Source organism: Vanderwaltozyma polyspora, genomic scaffold (genome assembly GCF_000150035.1).
Source record: "Vanderwaltozyma polyspora DSM 70294 KpolScaffold1056 genomic scaffold, whole genome shotgun sequence".
NCBI classification, from domain to species: Eukaryota; Fungi; Ascomycota; class Saccharomycetes; order Saccharomycetales; family Saccharomycetaceae; genus Vanderwaltozyma; species Vanderwaltozyma polyspora.
Window position 1 is genome coordinate 62615 of NW_001834656.1, and position 19625 is coordinate 82239.

Genomic DNA, 19625 nt, shown 5'->3' on the forward strand with positions numbered 1-19625 from the left:
ATTAATTAATCATTGTTCATTATATAAGCTGATGTATAAATTGTTATAAATCATAAGAGTTTAAAGCAATGGCTTGTGATAATCGCTTTGGGTGAATGGTATCAAAATCTAATTCAGAGTACATCCAGCGCCTCTAGTTTCATGTTATTGTTATTTTCATTTCTCTTTATCTGATAAATTTTACATCTCAATGACATTATTGTATCTGGAGAGAAATCATCCATTGAAATTTTCTTGGAGCAACCATCTTTAGCACAATCTTTCTCCATATAACGATTAGTGTCTGAATTCTTCAAGTACTCAGTTAATCCACTTTTGTCAAAAGTATGTTGACATTTTTTTGATATCATTGGTTCTTCATAGATCAAAGTAGTAATTGGACATGTCAACTCTATAGACCCACCAGCCATCTCGATTTCATCTTCATTCGCATCATTATTGAACCCATCTCCAAGTAAAGAGTCTGGGAGAATACACTTGGGATCTTTCCAGATATATGGGAATGCTCTTAATATCCTATCAACCATCGTAATAGATATCTTAATCTTTGGTATATAGCCGTCATTAGCTTCTTTCAATAATTTTGAAAGCTGGGGCGCTGTAATATCCCTTTCAGCATATCTATCCATCGTATCTAAATCAAACACCTCACAACTTTCAGTCATCTCCTTATAGTTTTCTTTAATCGTTTTAAATTTCGTTTGAAACCCTTGCGATTCCTCTTCTTGTTCCAGTAACTGTATATAGGTGTCACAATTAGACTTGACCAAGGGACATAAATCTTCATAATCTATCCCGGACTCTAGAAAGAACATTAAAGTATCATAGATCTCCTTCTGGCATGAAACAAAAGATGAAGAAACATCAGAAACCCTTATGTCATGAAACTCTCTAATTAATCCCCTATGCAACGGAACCGAATCAGGCAACTTGATGCTCATCTCTACCCAAAACCTAAATATAAACTACCGTAACAAATATATCCCAAATCAATGTTCTTGTATTGAGCTTTATCGTTGTTATTCATCTTGGATCAATCTCATCTCATCTCATCTCATCTTCTTTTTATATCTTGAATTATTTTCCAGCAGTATATGAAGGCATTGAAAAAAAAAAGTAAATAAAGTTGAATAAGATGGAATGAACCAACAATATAATACTAAAGTTTAATCAGATCAAGGGTTATTAACGACTTAGTTGATGGGTATTAGGTTTCTTTGATGGGGGGTTAGACTCTGGAAACTGCTATTGAAGATAAGGATTACATAGATTTGGTTTTTTTTGGTTCTTGTTTATATTAACTTTTGGTTGATTTGGAAATAGCTGATAATTTTCATAATAATAATAATAATAGCAATAATAATAATAATAATAATAATAATAATAATAATAATAATAATGGGACCTGAGTTACGAGAATTAATTGTTTTACAGGTTGTTTATAGTCTTTTAATAAGCAATGGTCGGAAATTGAGTGATGTTAATAGTACTGAGTATGCTTCTTCTGTTTCTGGTTTTAGCAGTGGAGCTGTTTATAAGGTTTCCTTAGTGAAACTTGCTAATGAAGTTCAAAATAATATTTTGATTAATCAGATGGTTGGTAGTAGTGAAGCTAAGCTGGATATTAGTGATATATTACAAATAATACGAGCACTTTTCCCCAAGAATAGAACTATTTTGGTTGATGGTCAGATAAATTTCCATAAGCTGGAGTTGAACAAGCTGCGAGAAGAGCTGTTGAGGAGATATACGATGTTTAAGACTAATCAAATTAATCAGATCAAATCGTTGGAAGATGAGCTTATTAGTGGTGGGAAAACTCAGGCTGCAAAAGCTTCGCCATCTATTGCGGAATCGAGCTCTGCTAGTACTTCTACTGCTACACCAGCAGCCTCATTGTCACCTACAGCTACTACAGGTAAAAAGAATAAAAATATTGTAGTGGTAGATCCAAAAAGAGAGAAGCTATTACAACTTTATCGTGATACTGTTCTAAATAAATTACAGGGTAAAAACAAGCTATTCGATGAATTATATGATAGACTGGATAAAATAGATGAAAATGACATTAGTTCAGGTATAGTCTATGAAGATATCCAATTGGATAGGATTAAAAACGAAACTCCAAGCAGTGTACATGACTTGCAATTGATCTTGCAAAGAAGTATATGTGATAGTTTAATGAGATTCCCTGTAGGGAGTGAGAATTGGAAATTAGCAAAGCAAGTTCAAATAGATCTTGACGAGACAGTTCAATTCATGAGAAGGGCATTAGAATAGTTTATATGGTTTTATCTGGGTATTCATTCTAGTGGGTGGGAAATGGTACTCCCACTTGTAACATTGTTTTAAGACATTTAGAAATCAAGCTTTAAAAGAAATGGAAAAGAATATTTGTGAACTCACTGACATTACTCTACAAGAAGTATATGCATAACTATATCTATATATATTTGTAATTATTTAGCATGTTGTAATACAAGAGCATTTTTGGACGAAACTTAAGGTAACGATTTTTCTATGCAATTTTTATATTTCAATTGCAATATGGACATTAGCAACATTCTTAATGATGATGAATTGAAACTTGGCTTGTCAAAAATAATGAATAATTAAAATTCAAAACCAGTTTTATTTAACTCTATAAATTTTACAAACAAAATATGTTGTGGTTTCATATATTACTAATACAAACTATCAAAAGATAATGTTTCTCGATCGTTTAAAACAAATATATCATATTTGCTCTCACAATGAAACAGTAATCAACGATCGCCATTATACGCTGATGATAATACTTTATATTATACTGAATGTTATCGTGAAAAGACCTTTTCCTTCTTAGTAAGATATATCTTCGGCATTTAGATTAAATGAAGGAAATCAATTAAGCTCTTATTTTGCAGACGGACTCACTAGGTCTTCTATATCTTCTACTACATCGTCTATTATTTCTTTTGTATCATCATACCAGTTCATAGCGTCACCTAAAATGTCGTCTAACCAACCAAAGAAACCACCACCATTTGATGAATTCGATGTCTCACTTGTATCAGTTTTTGGCAGAGCTGAGCTTACTGCAGAACTATATGTGGAATGAGATGTCATAATCTCTGTCGTCAGAGTAGTTGGTACAATAGAAGAGAAGGGAGTGGTGATAGACAATGCACTGGATTCATTTGCAATACTTTTCTCGTTGTTGTTTTGCTCGTTGTTTTGTTCATTATTTTGACCTTCTTCTTGACCTTCTTCTTGACCTTCATTTTGATTCTCATTTTGATTCTCGTTTTGATTCTCGTTTTGATTCTCGTTTTGATCCTCGTTTTGGTTCTCATTCTGGTTCTCATTTTGCCCTTCATTTTGTTCGTCATATTCTTGAGATCCTTCGCCTTCAGAATTTACTTCATCATATTCAGCTGGGTCTTTCCAAGCATCAAATCCACCCCAAATATAGTTATATGAACTCCATGGACCAAACCTCTCTGATAAATAATCAAAATCATCCTCAACTAGCAGTTCGATATCATCCTCTAATGCAAATATATCAGCACCGATGTCATATACATCCTTAGATTTAGATTTATCATCAGTAACCTTCTTCTGTCTTTCATGGACATGTCTATCCTTTGGTGAGACACCGCAAATATCACATAAAAGTTTATAAATTTCGATATTTTCAAATGATTCCACATAACCGTGGTTAAAGTATGGACCAACACCTATGAATAAAGCTCTCATATCGATACTATTCTTGTCATACCCATGAGAACCAATGATAGTCTCCTTTCCTTTCAGGCTTGATTTGCTCATAATTGCAAACCCTGGCTCTGGAACAATCCAAATTGGTGCAACTCTTCTCTTACCCATTGCATCGTTAGTACCGCCATTGAAATCTAAGCCTTCTGGGAATTGACCATTCAAATATATTTTGAAATATGGAGATAGAAGATGTTCGTTCAAATTTGCCTTCAATTCCTGATACACTTTATTCGTGTCTTCGACTTTATTCATATATAATGCCAACATTGGACCTTCGAAATACACGTGTGAAACATGAGACTTACGTGTTTTAGAATCTAACAAGTTTTCCCAAACGATTGCATTTTCAGGAATTTTAATATCACTCATACCATGGTCACTTAAGATAACGATATTTGTAAAACTTTCCATATTTCTTTCTTCAATTCTTTCAAATAGATTTTGTATATACGTATCGACTTCGGTTAACATGGCTGCAAATTTTTTACCAACTTTTGTATCTTCTTCATCTACACCATCTCTTGTTGACATTGGATACCCATGGGCATGACCAAAGGCATCGATGTTAGGGATATAGTTCAAAATCATCTGTGGTCTATCATGGATCGAATCTATATCGATATATTCCATAATTTTAGATAATTTTTTATCCAATGGCTCTGATGGATTGAATTCATCGGCATAATATGGCATTCTTTCCTTTGGCACATAATCCAATTTAGTATAATTAACAAAACTACCAGGCCACATATGAGTTGCGACTTTAAATGGGAAATCCGAATGGGAACTTTTCTTGGCGAAAGCAGATTGGACAGTTTGCCAAATTGGTTCACTTGCATTAACCCATATCAACGGATCCATAATACTTGGACTAAACTCTAAATCTAGTTTACTATCCCAAAATAAGTTTGAAACGATACCATGTTCTATTGGGTATTCACCTGTTACTAAAGTCCAATGATTAGGGAATGTTTGAGTAGGGAAACTAGGTATCATGTAAGGAGTAGATGTGATATTATAACCATCTAATTCCAACGTAAATAGTTGATGTAGAAAAGGAGTGTATCTTTCTGACACTAGTGAAGGATGGAAACCATCTAAAGATATAACGATAGTCATAGGATAAAAATCATTAGTACCATTATTATATTTCATATATGGATCGAATTCATGAACTTTCATAATATCGACTAAAGAATTTGAATTACCATTTGTAAAAGAACGATGGCTATAATCTGTTTTAAAAGTATCTCTTAATAATAGTGTAGCTGGCATGACCAATATGAAGATTGCCAATAATAATTTTATAACAGGACCCTTTCTCACTATCCAATTGTGGCGGCCGAAATATTTCTTCTGAGGAGTTATAAATTCATTTGAATCATCATTTAACCTATCACCATTCCCATCTAAATCATACAAAGGTATACCTCTACCACTAGATTCGTTAATTCTATCATTTAGCCCACCACCATTTTGCCAATAAAGTCGATTCCTATAGAACCAATATTTTACATTACGCCACCATTGACCACCACTACCACCACCAGAGTAATCTGTAAACTCTAAATCCTCATTACTCAAAATATGTTCATCGTTATGATCATCTCCTTCAATTTCAAAAGAATCGACATCAGTAGTCATTATCCTTGTTGTTCCCACAAAACTAAAACCAATAAAACCTAAAAAACCAAAATTCACACTCGAATAACTCAGTAAACACAAATCTACAAGCCAACACCTTTAAAAGACCAACACAATAAGTCCTAACCTGTCTATTTCATCTCTATTTTGAACCCCATCAAGTTCAAAACTTCTTGTTCAAAACTTCTTTGAGCTGTCCTTTTATAAATGGTAACCGGGAGATTTCGATATTTCAATCAGTTTGAACCCTGGAGATGACAAGAGAGATCTGGCAGTTTGGTGTGTTCTGGATGAGGTGACAGCAATTATATCTTGATCAGGAGGTCAGAGAGTTGGTTTGAGGGCATTGTGTTCTGGTTAGATGTATATATTGCAGTGTTGTTATTTGCGTATGTAGTCGAAGGAAGAGCAGGGACTGGGACTGGGAGAAATGACAATGTCTGTCGGTGACAGATGTTTTATAGACTTTTGAAACTTTGTTTGGTGAGAATGCTGAATAATATTATATTTAAAAGATTGATACACTATTTATATAGATATATATTTGAGTGTCTGTGACTGTGACTGTGACTGTGCGTCTGTACGTCTGTGCGTCTGTGCTTGAATTTGTTTCTTGATGACATGGCAATATGATGAATTTGAGTTTGAATCTGAATTGGAATCTAAACTTGGTTATTTGAGAAAATAATAATGTTACATTAAAACACATTTGCTATCATCCCCATCAAAGGAATTGGTAGCTTTCTGTTCCATTTTTTTCAACGACAACATGATGGCTTCCTCGATATTGATATTTAATTTCGCACTAGTCTCTATGAAGCCAAACTTAATCTTATTGCCATTGCCATTGCTATTGGTTTTGATTGTTCCCGATAACTCTTCTGCCAATTGTTCACCTTCCACTCTTGTGACTATCTGGTCCGGCCTATACTTTGTATTGGTCTTATCTCTAAGATCAATCTTATTAGCCACTATTACAACTGGGATATCGTCATTTCCAACTTGATCCACTATCTTCTCCCAAATCAACCTTACCAACTCAAACGAGGGCCTGCTCACAACACTGTAACACAAAATTATACCTTTGCAACCCATCAAGGACCGCATATTAACCATAGACGACTCATCTTGCCCAGCAGTATCAACTATCTCCAAAGTATACTCATTATTCTTGTACCTTATTAACTTGGTAAACTCATTCTGAACATTAGTCGGATAGTGAGACTCAACAAAATGTGACTCAACATATTGAACACTAAATGAAGTCTTCCCAACTGCTTTACCACCAAATATACATATCTTGAACTGCAACAACTTAAGATTATTCAAAGGGGTAGTATGAGTACCACTACTAGCCATCAAAGTCTGAGGATCCATCCTGATCTAACCTCTCTTTCGTTCTCTTTCGTTCTCTTTCACTCTTTCTCTTTCTCTCTCAACCAATTTAAAACAAAAACCAAACAAAAATTTAACAACAGGAATATACAAAATCAACTACAATATCCCCCCAACGATACCAATAGCCCTCTTATCCTTCCATCAACCTATTAAATCAAGATTCTTCCATCAATGACCTGTCTTGTCTCTTTATATTAGAATTCCAAAACCTTGCAAAATTTGTCGATGTTTGTTTGATGGTTAGATATCGAAATATGAAATTTTAACGAAATTGACAAAGGTTTTTTGGTTTTAAAACAACAATTAGTTAAGTTTTATAGCAAAGAAGAGGTTATAAAGATGGGTAAGCAAAGGATCAAAGAGTTGACAAGGTACTGTTGAATTGTTGTTTCCTTGTTTTGTTTTTGTTTTGAATAACTAGGTGTTTTATTTTAATTTTATTGGCTCCTTTGAAGAAATTGGTTCTGGATTGATGTCTCAATTTTTTGGTTATGGAGTTCAGGTAGAACTTAAAGATGGGAAATTGATTCAAGGTAAGATAGTCAAGGCTACTTCTAAAGGTCTTACTTTGAGTGATGTGAAGTTTGGTGATGGTGGTACCTCTCAGGCTTTCAAGGTGCGTGCTTCTAGGTTGAAGGATTTGAAGGTTTTGTTTGTAGCTGCCTCCGGTGGGAACTCGTCAATGTCTAATGGTGGTGGTAAGAAGAATGGTAGTAGACCTCAGTCTAGACAGCAGCAAGGTGGTGGTGGTGGTAAAATCGATTGGGAAGATGACGATGTTGCTAGGATCAAAGCCCAGGATGATTTTGATTTCGAAGGAAGTTTGCGTATGTTCAACAAGAAAGATGTTTTTGCTCAATTGAAACAGAACGATGAGATTTCTCCGGAATCTAGATTGGTGTCTCACAATAAGAAGCAACGTATCAACGATGATGGCGAGGCTAAGTTTGATATCAAGGAATTGGTTATTCCTAATGCCAAGAACGATGCATGGAACGAATTGGATGACGTGAATATTAATACAGCAAGAAGTAACAGTGGTGGGGAGCGCAACGTTGAAGGCGACGATGAAGAGGAAGCAGAAGAGGATGACGACGACGACGATTATGAGGTAGATGACGTTGATAACCCAGATTTTTTCCCCATCACAAAATCAATTAATATCACACATTTATTGCATACTGCGTCTGCTTCTTCAAATAAAACCAGTGACAATGAATCAAGCACTTCCGACAATGGCCAAGAAGAGATATTAACAAAGTTGGGCCAGATGCTCATCAATCAAACTTCAAAAGGTGTACAAAAGTCTATAAGCCCTTCCGACGTCTCTAAATCACAAGTTTTAAAGGCAAAGAACATAAATCTATCTGTCCCTATGGCAACGCCTATACAACTATTAGAGATTGAAAGAACCGCTACCGATTTTTTTGGTATTTCCTCACAAATTGTATTGGAAAACTATGCATTGAGTGCATCTTTTTTCATAAGACAAAAACTAGGTGGCCGTGTACGTTTACATTCTCAAAACTCTAATGCTGAGCCATTAGTAGTAATTATGACTAGTGATACTAGTAGAACTGGGCCAAGAGCTATAGCGTTAGGTAGACATTTGTGTCAAACCAATGCCATTAGGGTGATTACGGTATTCACAGGTCTACAAGAAGAAATATTAGATAAACAAGTCGCTGAACAATTGGACATTTATAAGAAATGTGGAGGTAAATTAGTCACAAGCGTGGCGGCACTAGAGAATGCCATCTCAAAGCTGAATAGTCCTGTAGAGATAATCATTGATGGTATCCAAGGGTTTGATTGTACATTACGTGAAATTTTCGATAGTGAATCATACTACAACATAAAGAATGAAGGTGAGTCGATTAAGAAGAGAACCATAGATCTGATAACATGGGCAAACTCCAACCAAAACTCACGCAAACAAATATGGTCACTAGATCTTCCAAGTGGCTACGATAGCGGATCTGGATTATCAAGCGAAATATCGATCAACTCAACTGGTATATTATCTACAGGATGGCCATTGCAATGTTTACATACGATCAAAGCATCCATGCCACATTTACAAGACATTGTAGTCGTAGACACAGCTACTCCTCAAGGTGTTTACAAACAAAGAAATTCGTTAAGAAAGTTCCAAAATTGCGATTTATTCGTTACCGATGGGTCATTATCTCTTCAAATCTGAAGAAACTAAAACCCATCCTTCTCCCCCATCCTCTCCGCTATGCGGTATTGTCGCATATATCTTGGTATAGTATAATTTAATATGATATATAGCCTACATAGTCCTAATCCAACAGTTGTATAAACCATTTCATCCTTAAAAACTCTCTGTCGTTCGTCGTTCGTCGTTTGCCATTGTTTTAATTCGATGTGTTACTAATACTGCTAACGTTGGTGGCGCTATCAACTCGTCGTTGCTAAAGGGGAAATTTGGATATTTTATATAAGAAAGGAAGAAATTAATATAAAAAATTATTATTTAAGGTAAGGAGTTATAAAAAAAAATAGAGAACGATAATTGTAAATTAACAAGGTAAATATAGGTTGAAATAGGAGGTTGAAATAGTTATTATAGTTCTAATATACTATAACTCGTATTATATTTTGTTCTTTCCTAAGATTCTGAGGTTGTCTGGAATATTTTTTGGAATTTTTGTTGTTTTTGGTTTGGATATTTAATATTATTTTTTTTTGGAGACTAATAATAGCATATACGATACTAGATTGAATATTTGTCTATCCTATAATACCTACAATACTAGTTTAATATATTGGGAGATAATTATTTTGGTTGTGACTTTAGGTGTGGCTTCAAGATAGAAATAGTTAGGTTTATTCTTTATTGCGGGACTGGAATATAATATAAATTTTGTGTTATCGTTTGTTCTAAACGTACTACATTTAAAAAAAAATTATTTTGCTTCTATCTGTACTTGATTTATTGATTTTAGAATTGGTAAAGTGTGCATTGGTAGAGTTATTAGCAGGATAAAAAGAGGTATTGCAATTTGATTACTTTAAAATTTTTTTTTTTTTTTTTTTTTTTTTGGTTAAGAAAAGGAAGATAAAATTAAAAAATATAAATATAATCTTTGCAAAATACTCGAGAATTCAGTATTACTGGTTGATTTGGTTTGGCAATTTATCATTAGATTTATCTTCTTCAGTTCCTTGAACTAGTTTTGGGCGGAATTTCTACATACGCAGAATAAGACAAATAGCAATCGTAATATTCGACAAATTCTGACGAAAATCAAGTATTTTAGTGGGATAAAGATAAAAAAAGTATAAATAAAGAAAGGAAGGAGGAAACTACATTTATATATATATATATATTTAGAAAATTGCAATGGGTGGTTGTTGCAGTTGTTTGAGAGAGTCTACTTCGGAAGAAACCAATGTATTACCAATCGCTGATAATGAGCGTGAAGCTGTGACAGCTTTATTAGGATTTTTGGAAGATAAAGATCGTTATGATTTTTATTCTGGAGGTCCTTTAAAAGCTTTGACCACTCTAGTTTATTCAGATAATTTAAATCTACAAAAAAGTGCAGCTTTGGCATTCGCTGAGATTACTGAAAAATATGTACGTCCTGTTGGTCGTGAAGTATTAGATCCAATTCTAATATTATTAAGAAGTTCAGATCCACAAATTCAGGTTGCAGCATGTGCGGCTTTGGGTAATTTAGCAGTTAACAATGAAAATAAAGTTTTGATTGTAGAAATGGGAGGATTGAAGCCATTAATTAATCAAATGATGGGAGATAACGTGGAGGTTCAATGTAATGCAGTAGGTTGTATTACAAATTTGGCTACTCAAGATGATAATAAACACAAAATCGCTACTTCAGGAGCTTTAATCCCACTAACAAGATTGGCAAAATCAAAGCATATTAGAGTTCAGAGAAACGCCACAGGTGCTCTATTAAATATGACACATTCTGGCGAAAACAGAAAAGAATTAGTAAATGCTGGCGCAGTCCCTGTTCTAGTATCATTATTGTCATCTACTGATCCAGATGTTCAATATTATTGTACTACTGCATTATCAAACATAGCTGTCGATGAATCAAACAGAAAAACATTAGCTCAAACAGAACCCCGTTTAGTATCTAAACTTGTTTCCTTAATGGATTCTCCTTCCCAAAGAGTTAAATGTCAGGCTACTCTAGCTTTAAGAAATTTAGCATCCGATACCAGTTATCAATTAGAAATAGTTAGAGCAGGAGGTTTACCACATTTAGTCAAACTAATTCAAAGTGACTCGATGCCTTTGGTATTGGCAAGTGTTGCTTGTATAAGGAATATTTCCATTCATCCTCTAAACGAAGGTCTGATTGTAGATGCAGGTTTCTTAAAACCACTGGTTAACCTATTAGATTATAAAGATTCGGAAGAAATTCAATGCCATGCAGTATCTACATTGAGAAATTTAGCTGCTTCCTCAGAAAAAAATAGAAAAGAATTCTTCGAAAGTGGTGCTGTTGAAAAATGTAAAGATCTGGCTTTGAACTCACCAATAAGTGTACAATGTGAAATTTCTGCATGTTTTGCAATTTTGGCATTAGCCGACGTTTCAAAAATAACATTATTAAATTTGAATATCCTTGATGCATTAATCCCAATGACTTTCTCTAAAAATCAAGAAGTTTCTGGTAATGCAGCCGCTGCATTAGCAAATCTATGCTCTAGGATTAATAATTACTCAAAAGTGATGGATGCATGGGATCAACCAAATGATGGTATTCGTGGATTTTTGGTTAGATTTTTACAAAGCGGTTACGTTACTTTTGAACATATCGCTTTATGGACTATTTTACAATTACTTGAAAGTCATAACGATAGAGTTGTTCAATTAGTCAGGAATGATAAAGATATAATAGATGGTGTTAAATATATGGCTGATGTGACATATGAACGTATTCAAAGATCAGATGCTGATTCGAAGAATGCTGATAATGATTTAGTCAATTCGGCAAATTCAGAACAACCTGAAGATGCTAGTATGGACTTGTACAATATTACACAACAAATTCTACAATTTTTGAATTGAAATAATGATTATTCAAAATAATAATCTAATACTAATAAATTATAGGTACGCATGAATTTATTTATAATACCTTTGGTTAAGTTGTCTTTCATTGCATCAAAAGAGGTCAACATAAAATTGCGTTGTTTTAAAAATAAATGTTCTACATGATAAAAGGGAGTTATATTAAGATAAGGTTTATTGGAAAAAATCATGTATTTTAATAATTATCTGGTTTTGATCACTTTTAATTTATAATACATCAATTTCGCAATTGACCCTCTATTTGTTAAACTGTATAAATACTTGAACTAATAAACAGGAAAAAAATACTAAAAAAAAGAGAGAGATAAAGATATAAAATCTTAATTAATTACCTATTTCATTTATAATTTTATATACTATGGTCGATTATAATACAAACTTAATAAGCTTAAATCCTTGTTGTGATTTGCGTTAGCTTGGATTAAGAACTCCATCACTCATGAGAAATAGGTACCTATAAGACACAATGCCTTAGGGATCTAGGTATTGTTAATGTTATCCGTATTGGTTATAAAAGACAATATGGGATACCAGGATTAGAAGTTATAAAAAGATTATATTGATCATCCATAAATGCTGCTATCACTTGCATTGATTTATCAAAAAATAATAGGTCCTACCCGGATTCGAACCGGGGTTGTTCGGATCAAAACCGAAAGTGATGACCACTACACTATAGGACCAATATATTGTGTTTGTTTTGAGAAATTCATTCCTAATTTGAACAGTAATATTAAAACTCAAATCTTTCTGGAAAAGTACATTTGTGTTCAGATGTAAAAGTAATATCTGATTGATTCATTTTGGTGATTGATACAAGATGTTTTTAATATAATATTTATATTTATTTCTCCGTAGTGTCTTATAAATGTAACTAAATAAATATATATTAATATTTGGAATAAACAATATTCTAGATGTGCCAAAATGTCATGCCTTTTTATATGTTTAGATCCAATCTCATAATCTTAATATTATTAATTAATTATAATAAAAATAGTGATGCCTTTGCACTCCACTTCCTATGACATGATCATCAATTGCTCAGATGATCAAGTAGATCATCATTATCGAGCTATTGGAATCTATCATAATAATTGCTGTCAATAATATTGACAGACTATTTCTTCATATCATTAGTAATCATTGTTCATTAAAATGATTAGGGTTATAAATATAATCTTTCAGCTCATAAGAATGTTCTAGAACCATACAGATCTATAATCTATCTCTTAGGTCATATTGTTAATATTTGCATTTATGTCATTAGGGCAACAAATGTCATTTATCACGTGATATGAATAATCTGTAAACCTATATATGGAATTCATACATTTAGGTTACAACAATTTGCTACTGTGTATATAATATAACCCAGTATCAGTCAGTATTCTATATGTTGTAACCTAAAATATAGGTAATATATCTATAGAATCCCAGAATATGCATATCATGTGATACATGATATCTATTGCCTTAATAATATTAGATCTAATTTTAATGATATGACCTAAATGATAGATTATACATCTATAAGATTCTAGACTATTCTTATAACCCGATAAATACTATTTATTGTCCTAAGTATATCCAAAAATACCATGGACTTATGTTTAGATCCAATTCCATAATCTTAGTATTATTAACCAATTATATTAATTATGTCTTTGCACTTCACTTCACTTCCAAAGATTCAATTGTCTTTTATCAATTGCTAATTATAACCTGATATCAATAATAATGCTAATGATCTATTGGATTAGTAATATCTGATTGTATACTGTTATTGCAATTAATACTATTTATTACGTTATAACAATATTTTTTGAAAATATAGGTATATTCCCTATATTTTAGGTTACAACAATATGGGTATATGTGGTGTTTAAGCTTCCACATACCATATTCACTATTCATGATTATGGCGGCTCGCATATTACTAATGGTCCAGTTGATATGAAAAGTTTTGCCGAAATATTTGACATGTAAATAGAGGTTAAATATTCACATTTGTAAGTTATTTAAGATCTGTTATTGTATAGGAAAGACGAGGGAGGTTCTAAATACAGAATGTTGAACTAAATTATTATTTATAACCACAATAATAATATATATATTGCTTATTTCATTGAAATTTTATTTTAATATTTAGTTACTTATATAATTTATGAACAGTTTGATCTCAATCAATCTTTAAATCTTTTTCAAATCATCCCAAATATATATCTAAATCACGAAGTGGGGCGAATTAAAATTGATATCAATTATCACCAAGGTTAATACAAGTGCTTACCAAATCTAATACATTACATTCCATAACCAGGACTTTAAGTGGTGGAAACTAACTAATTACCTGTGTTAGCAAAATTATAACTGCAAATTGATTATTAATGATCTAGATGACTGGATAAATTATTTAGAATTATGTGTATAAATATGAACCTAATTCCCATGTCCAGATATTAGGTTTATTTCATAAAATATATATATTTGTATTCTGTCTAAGACTGACAAGGGTACAGATTTTTAAATATTTGTCAGAATTATGAGGTAACACGTGATATAGACGTATTACGACATTATTCATATAGGATAAAGAAATGTAGAAAAACTACAACATAATTCTCTACAATATTAATAACATACCAATTTATAACTAAAAAACAATGAACTCATAAAACAAGATAGTGACATTAATGAAATTTTATGCTGATGAAAAAGTTACCTATTTACTTTAACATTAATTCTGATTTAGGTTCGTAGCAACAATATACTATTTAATATTATGAACTCATATTTCAGTTTCAAAAATATTTAAAAAAATAATGATTTCGCCCAGGATCGAACTGGGGACGTTCTGCGTGTTAAGCAGATGCCATAACCAACTAGACCACGAAACCACTTGATTTGTTGAATCTATTGATTTTGAGTACACTAAGTTATAGAAAGAGCAGCACATGATTTTAATTCGTATAAAGCTATTTATAAACAATATAAAAAAGTTTCATTGGTGGACCTCCAGAACGTCTAGGAGGGTAACTAAGTAATGACAATGGTCGTAATGACAGGTGCATTCTTTAGTTAGAGATATCTTAAGAGTACCTCAAATAAGTGTTGGTGTCGCGGTTATTTTATTAGTCTGTATTGTGGAGACTAGTATGAGTTAGCAGATGTATTTAATATCAAAGGAATTTTATATCGTCTTTTCTAATATATAAGGTAAGTAGACAAGCTACAATTATATATATACGATGGTTTCGAATAGTAGTTACTGTTAATCTTTACTCGTGTCTGCGATAGCGACACGTATCGTAGGTCGTCATCGAGATGCGATCATTCTTCTAAAGTTATATCGAAACAATGCATTGATTTAATCTTTTTCTACAAAGTAAAAGTTACGATACGATTTTATTCAATGGGGTAAAGTAATTATCTGTACAGTGATTTACTGACATTTATGAACAACCAGGGACTATATGTAGCTACTCACACATCATTTTGTCATACACTATCCTATTATGGGTTATCAAAAGTTTTTATAGATTTAAACTGAAAAAAATTCCTTAGCTTATCTAAATTTTGAAGCGGTTATTTTTCTATATTCAAATCAGTTATAATTCAGTATAATAATTATCATTACTTCAGTATTACCTTTTTCTTTCTTTTGTAGCTTCAAGAATGGGAAACCTTAAATAAAGGATCCAGTGTCATCAAAAAATTTATATCCTTAACCTTTAACAATCATTTACCGGAAAGAACAACACCTTTTATTTCATTTGATGAAGTTTGGCCCTAAATATTATTCAAAATAAAAAATAAAATTACGGAAACATTGATTCTTAGTTACCATATATGAATATAAACAAATAAACAGTCTCAGCAGGTTCTATCCAAGGTATTTAATTTCAATTAAATATTTATGCTCTATTTCTATATTGTTGTTACAGGTGTCCTTAATTAATCAAAAATCATAGAATACTAGTTTACCGTTAGGATAAATTGGATTGAAAGTATCCCGATTTGAATTTTTACAACTTTTTGGTAATATTAATTGAGCTCTTAAAGTTTTATCTCTTGAACCAAGTAAAATGCAACAACCAGAAAACCCCATCATCAATGCCTTATATTAAAGATAATTAAAAGGAGAATGATTCTAGGAAATTGATATCTATAGGTTTGTAATTCCATAAAGAAAGATGGGATATTTTAGAAATACTTTTGAAAGTATCTGATCTTAAAGTAAAATTTCTATGACACAAATATTATGTATAGAACAATTAATTAGTTAATATCAATACTTGTTGAGAACTTAACTTGGTTTAATGATCATATAGTCTCATGTGGCTATATACAGAGTATAATCTGCCACATACCATATTTAGCGTATATATAGAGGTTAAATATTCACATTTGTTTGTTATTTAAGATCTGTTATTGTCTAGGAAGGATAATGGGAAAAATTCTCACACATTAATACTAAATAACCTGAAAAAAAGCAAATACAAATGAATACTCAAGACAGAATATTAAACTTGCAGTAGTAATAAAGTCGAGAATACATGTATAAAAATAATAACACATTCTGTGACAGCGGAATATATGAAATATTGATTTGTTACAAAATGAATGAAGTCACTGAATCTTTATCACATTTGTCAATTTGTCAATTTAAAAAAATTAGGGACTAGTTTTGATTACTTTGGTATTTATTGAGAAATTTTGATCTCGAATGCAACAGTCCATATCGATCCACAGTTATCAATTATATTTAACAAAATTCAAGTACAGTAGATATGTAATTTATAGAAGTAAGTGGATTCAGTTAGAATTATGAAGATGGGCTCAATTTCACTGACACTGGCTATTGTTCAACAGTTATATAGGTAAACTGTGCAAAAGAAAATGAGGCCTAAAAAGAGACAACAAATTTTATAAGAGCAAGGCTTAAAAGCTTTATATTTGCTGACATTGGTCATGTGACGTTTCTTATAAAGCCATATTATCATGTCTCACGAGTGTCTGTCCGAAGTGAAAATTCTTCAAGGCATCTTGAAGTATAAAAGAACCTTATGTAACGTCATATATTAAGTAACTATGTATCAGAATAAAGAAATGATCCAGTTATCTAGTAAACCAGTGACAATGACAGTTGAGACCAATCCTACAATCCAGTAATATTGATTAGTGGTTATTGGTGGTAATATTCAACATATTAAAAAAAATTAATTTGATTTCGCCCAGGATCGAACTGGGGACGTTCTGCGTGTTAAGCAGATGCCATAACCAACTAGACCACGAAACCTTATTAATTGTTGTGAATTTTGTTTTTACACATAATCGAACAGAAATTGCAGAAAATTTTGATCTGTATTGTTTGTATTATTTGGCCTGTAATTATTATTTGTCGAAGTAGTCTCGAAATAATACATGTTTGGTCCGGAATATTAAATATTAATGTATCTGCTGTGTATTTACTGGTTTGTAGGATTACGTTGGCTCATTGTGGTCACTCTGTTACTAGATAACTGGATCGTTCTTTTAGTTTTATACATAGTTACTTGTTATATTACTATATATATTCTTCTTTTATACTTCAAGATACCTTGAAGAGTTTTCGGTTCGGACAGACACTCGTGAGACATGATAATATGGCTTTATAATGTATTATTTCGAGACTATTTCGAGGTTACTTCATACGAACCTTGAAGGTGAAGAAATATGTGTCACTACAAGAATGTTGTTACATGCTATTAACATTGATATTTAAAGAGATCATTGTATATTATTGTACATTATTGTATATTATTGTATATTATTTAGTATCTTACTTTGTACATAAAAGATATATAGAAATTTATTATTATTAACAAGTATATTTACTTTAACCTACAGATCTCCACCCTTAAGATCCTATAGAATAAACGCCTACCAGCCTTCATTCTAACGTATACTAAATTCAATATACAACTAAATAATAATAAAGGCCAAATAATACAATAAGAAAAAGTCACATGACCAATGTCAGCAGTATTATTTCGAGACTATTTCGAGGTTACTTCATACGAACCTTGAAAGGTGAAGAAATATGTGTCACTACAAGAATGTTGTTACATGTGTCAGAATTATGAGGTAACACGTGATATAAACGTATTACGACATTATTCATATAGGATAAAGAAATGTTACTTTACACGAAAGTATTACTGACGCTGAAAACTTTTCCAACACTTTATATAAGAAATGACAAGATCTTAATTGATACTTGTCATGTTAATTATATTCCCATGTGTATATTTTATACTTTAATACACCGGATCAATATCAACTTATTAAAAATGTCCTTGCAAACAACTAAACAATCTAATACTATTAACGATTCGGTAGAAAATCTACAACATAATTCTCTACAATTACAATGGGTTATGAGAACCAAATCTCATAAGTACAGATATGACCAGTAAATACATAATCTAATTGTTCTGTTACCAAAAACTAATATCTAAAAATTCTTCATTGCGCTTTAGTCTCGTAATAAATATATCATGAAATGAGAAGTGTCACTAACACCAGAAGGCCGATAACAAGTTACTGTCTACAGAAAGATGACGTTGACAAATAGTTCATAAAGGAATTTCGAGACCCTATCAGCTAATAGTTTTGGCTGCTTATCCAGATAAAAAAATACCCCAAAGGATTAGGGTTATATAAAGTATGAAATATAATGTGGGAAGAATTCTTTCTTACTTGGATAACACATTTCCTTTTTATCAGCCATATACTACTCTATACTGCAAGTCCAACCCCTTGTCTTGAGCATTCATTTGTATTTGCTTTTTTTCAGGTTATTTAGTATTAATGTGTGAGAATTTTTCCCATTATCCTTCCTAGACAATAACAGATCTTAAATAACAAACAAATGTGAATATTTAACCTCTATATATACGCTAAATATTTCAATAAAACTTTTCATGCCATCTGGGCCATTGGTAACTGACAAGCCACCATAATTATGAATGCTAAATATGGTATGTGGCAGATTATACTCTGTATATAGCCACATGAGACTATATGATCATTAAACCAAGTTAGGTTTTCAACACTATATCAGAAATAAAATTGCTAAATACAACTATCTGAAACTACTGGTCGCCATAATTCTTATTCATATATTGGCATAAAAATCACCATCCATTTTGATTATCTAAGTCATATAATTTCACTTCAACAAAGTATGATTAAGAATCAGGAAATTAGCAGTTCAATTAAGTAAAAAATATTATAATTCCTACAATTCTTTAAAACTCCGAAAGAGACACATTTACATTTATATTTGGCACTGATCTATATTTTCATTGATATTGATCTAAACATCCAACGCTATACCACCAAGCTTTTTAAATCCATTTAAAAATATGAGAATGAACCTATCGTATAAATGAAAATAATTCTATAGTATCTAAAGAATGATATATAATCTTGAAATAATATATATTCAATCACTTCTATAGTTTCTTTACTTGAATCTAATGCTAAAATATTTTTCTTCAATTCAATTTATCTTCGATATAACCAGCTGACTTCTTATTTGATCTCTAATAATTATTCAAACTAATTCAAAGTTTCCTTCAAGAATTTTGTATAAGCTCACTTAAGTTCAAATTTAATTGAACTTAATTCAAGGTTCAAACTACCTATTATTCAATCAAATAGATCATCTCTTTATAAA

At 31.8% G+C, this 19625-nt stretch overlaps 6 protein-coding genes and 3 non-coding genes across 9 annotated transcripts; 3 read left to right on the plus strand and 6 right to left on the minus strand.

The window, feature by feature from the left end:
• Positions 1–113: 113 nt before the first annotated feature.
• Positions 114–941, minus strand: MMS21 (SUMO ligase MMS21; the record flags this gene model as incomplete). The annotated part of the gene is made up of 1 exon (XM_001644634.1): positions 114–941. The coding sequence occupies one exon, from the start codon at positions 939–941 to the stop codon at positions 114–116; it is 828 nt and encodes a 275-aa protein (XP_001644684.1).
• Positions 942–1398: 457 nt separating this feature from the next.
• Positions 1399–2280, plus strand: EAF5 (Eaf5p; the record flags this gene model as incomplete). Its single annotated transcript, XM_001644635.1, has 1 exon — positions 1399–2280. The coding sequence occupies one exon, from the start codon at positions 1399–1401 to the stop codon at positions 2278–2280; it is 882 nt and encodes a 293-aa protein (XP_001644685.1).
• Positions 2281–2895: 615 nt separating this feature from the next.
• NPP2 (nucleotide diphosphatase/phosphodiesterase NPP2) lies at positions 2896–5403 on the minus strand (the record flags this gene model as incomplete). Its single annotated transcript, XM_001644636.1, has 1 exon — positions 2896–5403. The coding sequence occupies one exon, from the start codon at positions 5401–5403 to the stop codon at positions 2896–2898; it is 2508 nt and encodes an 835-aa protein (XP_001644686.1).
• A 693-nt stretch (positions 5404–6096) lies between these two features.
• On the minus strand, positions 6097–6780 carry RHB1 (putative GTPase RHB1; the record flags this gene model as incomplete). Its single annotated transcript, XM_001644637.1, has 1 exon — positions 6097–6780. The coding sequence occupies one exon, from the start codon at positions 6778–6780 to the stop codon at positions 6097–6099; it is 684 nt and encodes a 227-aa protein (XP_001644687.1).
• A 493-nt stretch (positions 6781–7273) lies between these two features.
• EDC3 (Edc3p) lies at positions 7274–9004 on the plus strand (the record flags this gene model as incomplete). The annotated part of the gene is made up of 1 exon (XM_001644638.1): positions 7274–9004. One exon carries the CDS (start codon positions 7274–7276, stop codon positions 9002–9004), a length of 1731 nt encoding a protein of 576 aa, XP_001644688.1.
• A 1167-nt stretch (positions 9005–10171) lies between these two features.
• VAC8 (protein anchor VAC8) lies at positions 10172–11875 on the plus strand (the record flags this gene model as incomplete). Its single annotated transcript, XM_001644639.1, has 1 exon — positions 10172–11875. The coding sequence occupies one exon, from the start codon at positions 10172–10174 to the stop codon at positions 11873–11875; it is 1704 nt and encodes a 567-aa protein (XP_001644689.1).
• Positions 11876–12510: 635 nt separating this feature from the next.
• Kpol_1056trna3 lies at positions 12511–12582 on the minus strand. The gene has a single exon. It is a non-coding gene; the product is annotated as a tRNA-Gln (tRNA).
• A 2143-nt stretch (positions 12583–14725) lies between these two features.
• On the minus strand, positions 14726–14799 carry Kpol_1056trna4. Its single transcript has one exon. It is a non-coding gene; the product is annotated as a tRNA-Val (tRNA).
• A 2328-nt stretch (positions 14800–17127) lies between these two features.
• Kpol_1056trna5 lies at positions 17128–17201 on the minus strand. The gene has a single exon. It is a non-coding gene; the product is annotated as a tRNA-Val (tRNA).
• Positions 17202–19625: the final 2424 nt, after the last annotated feature.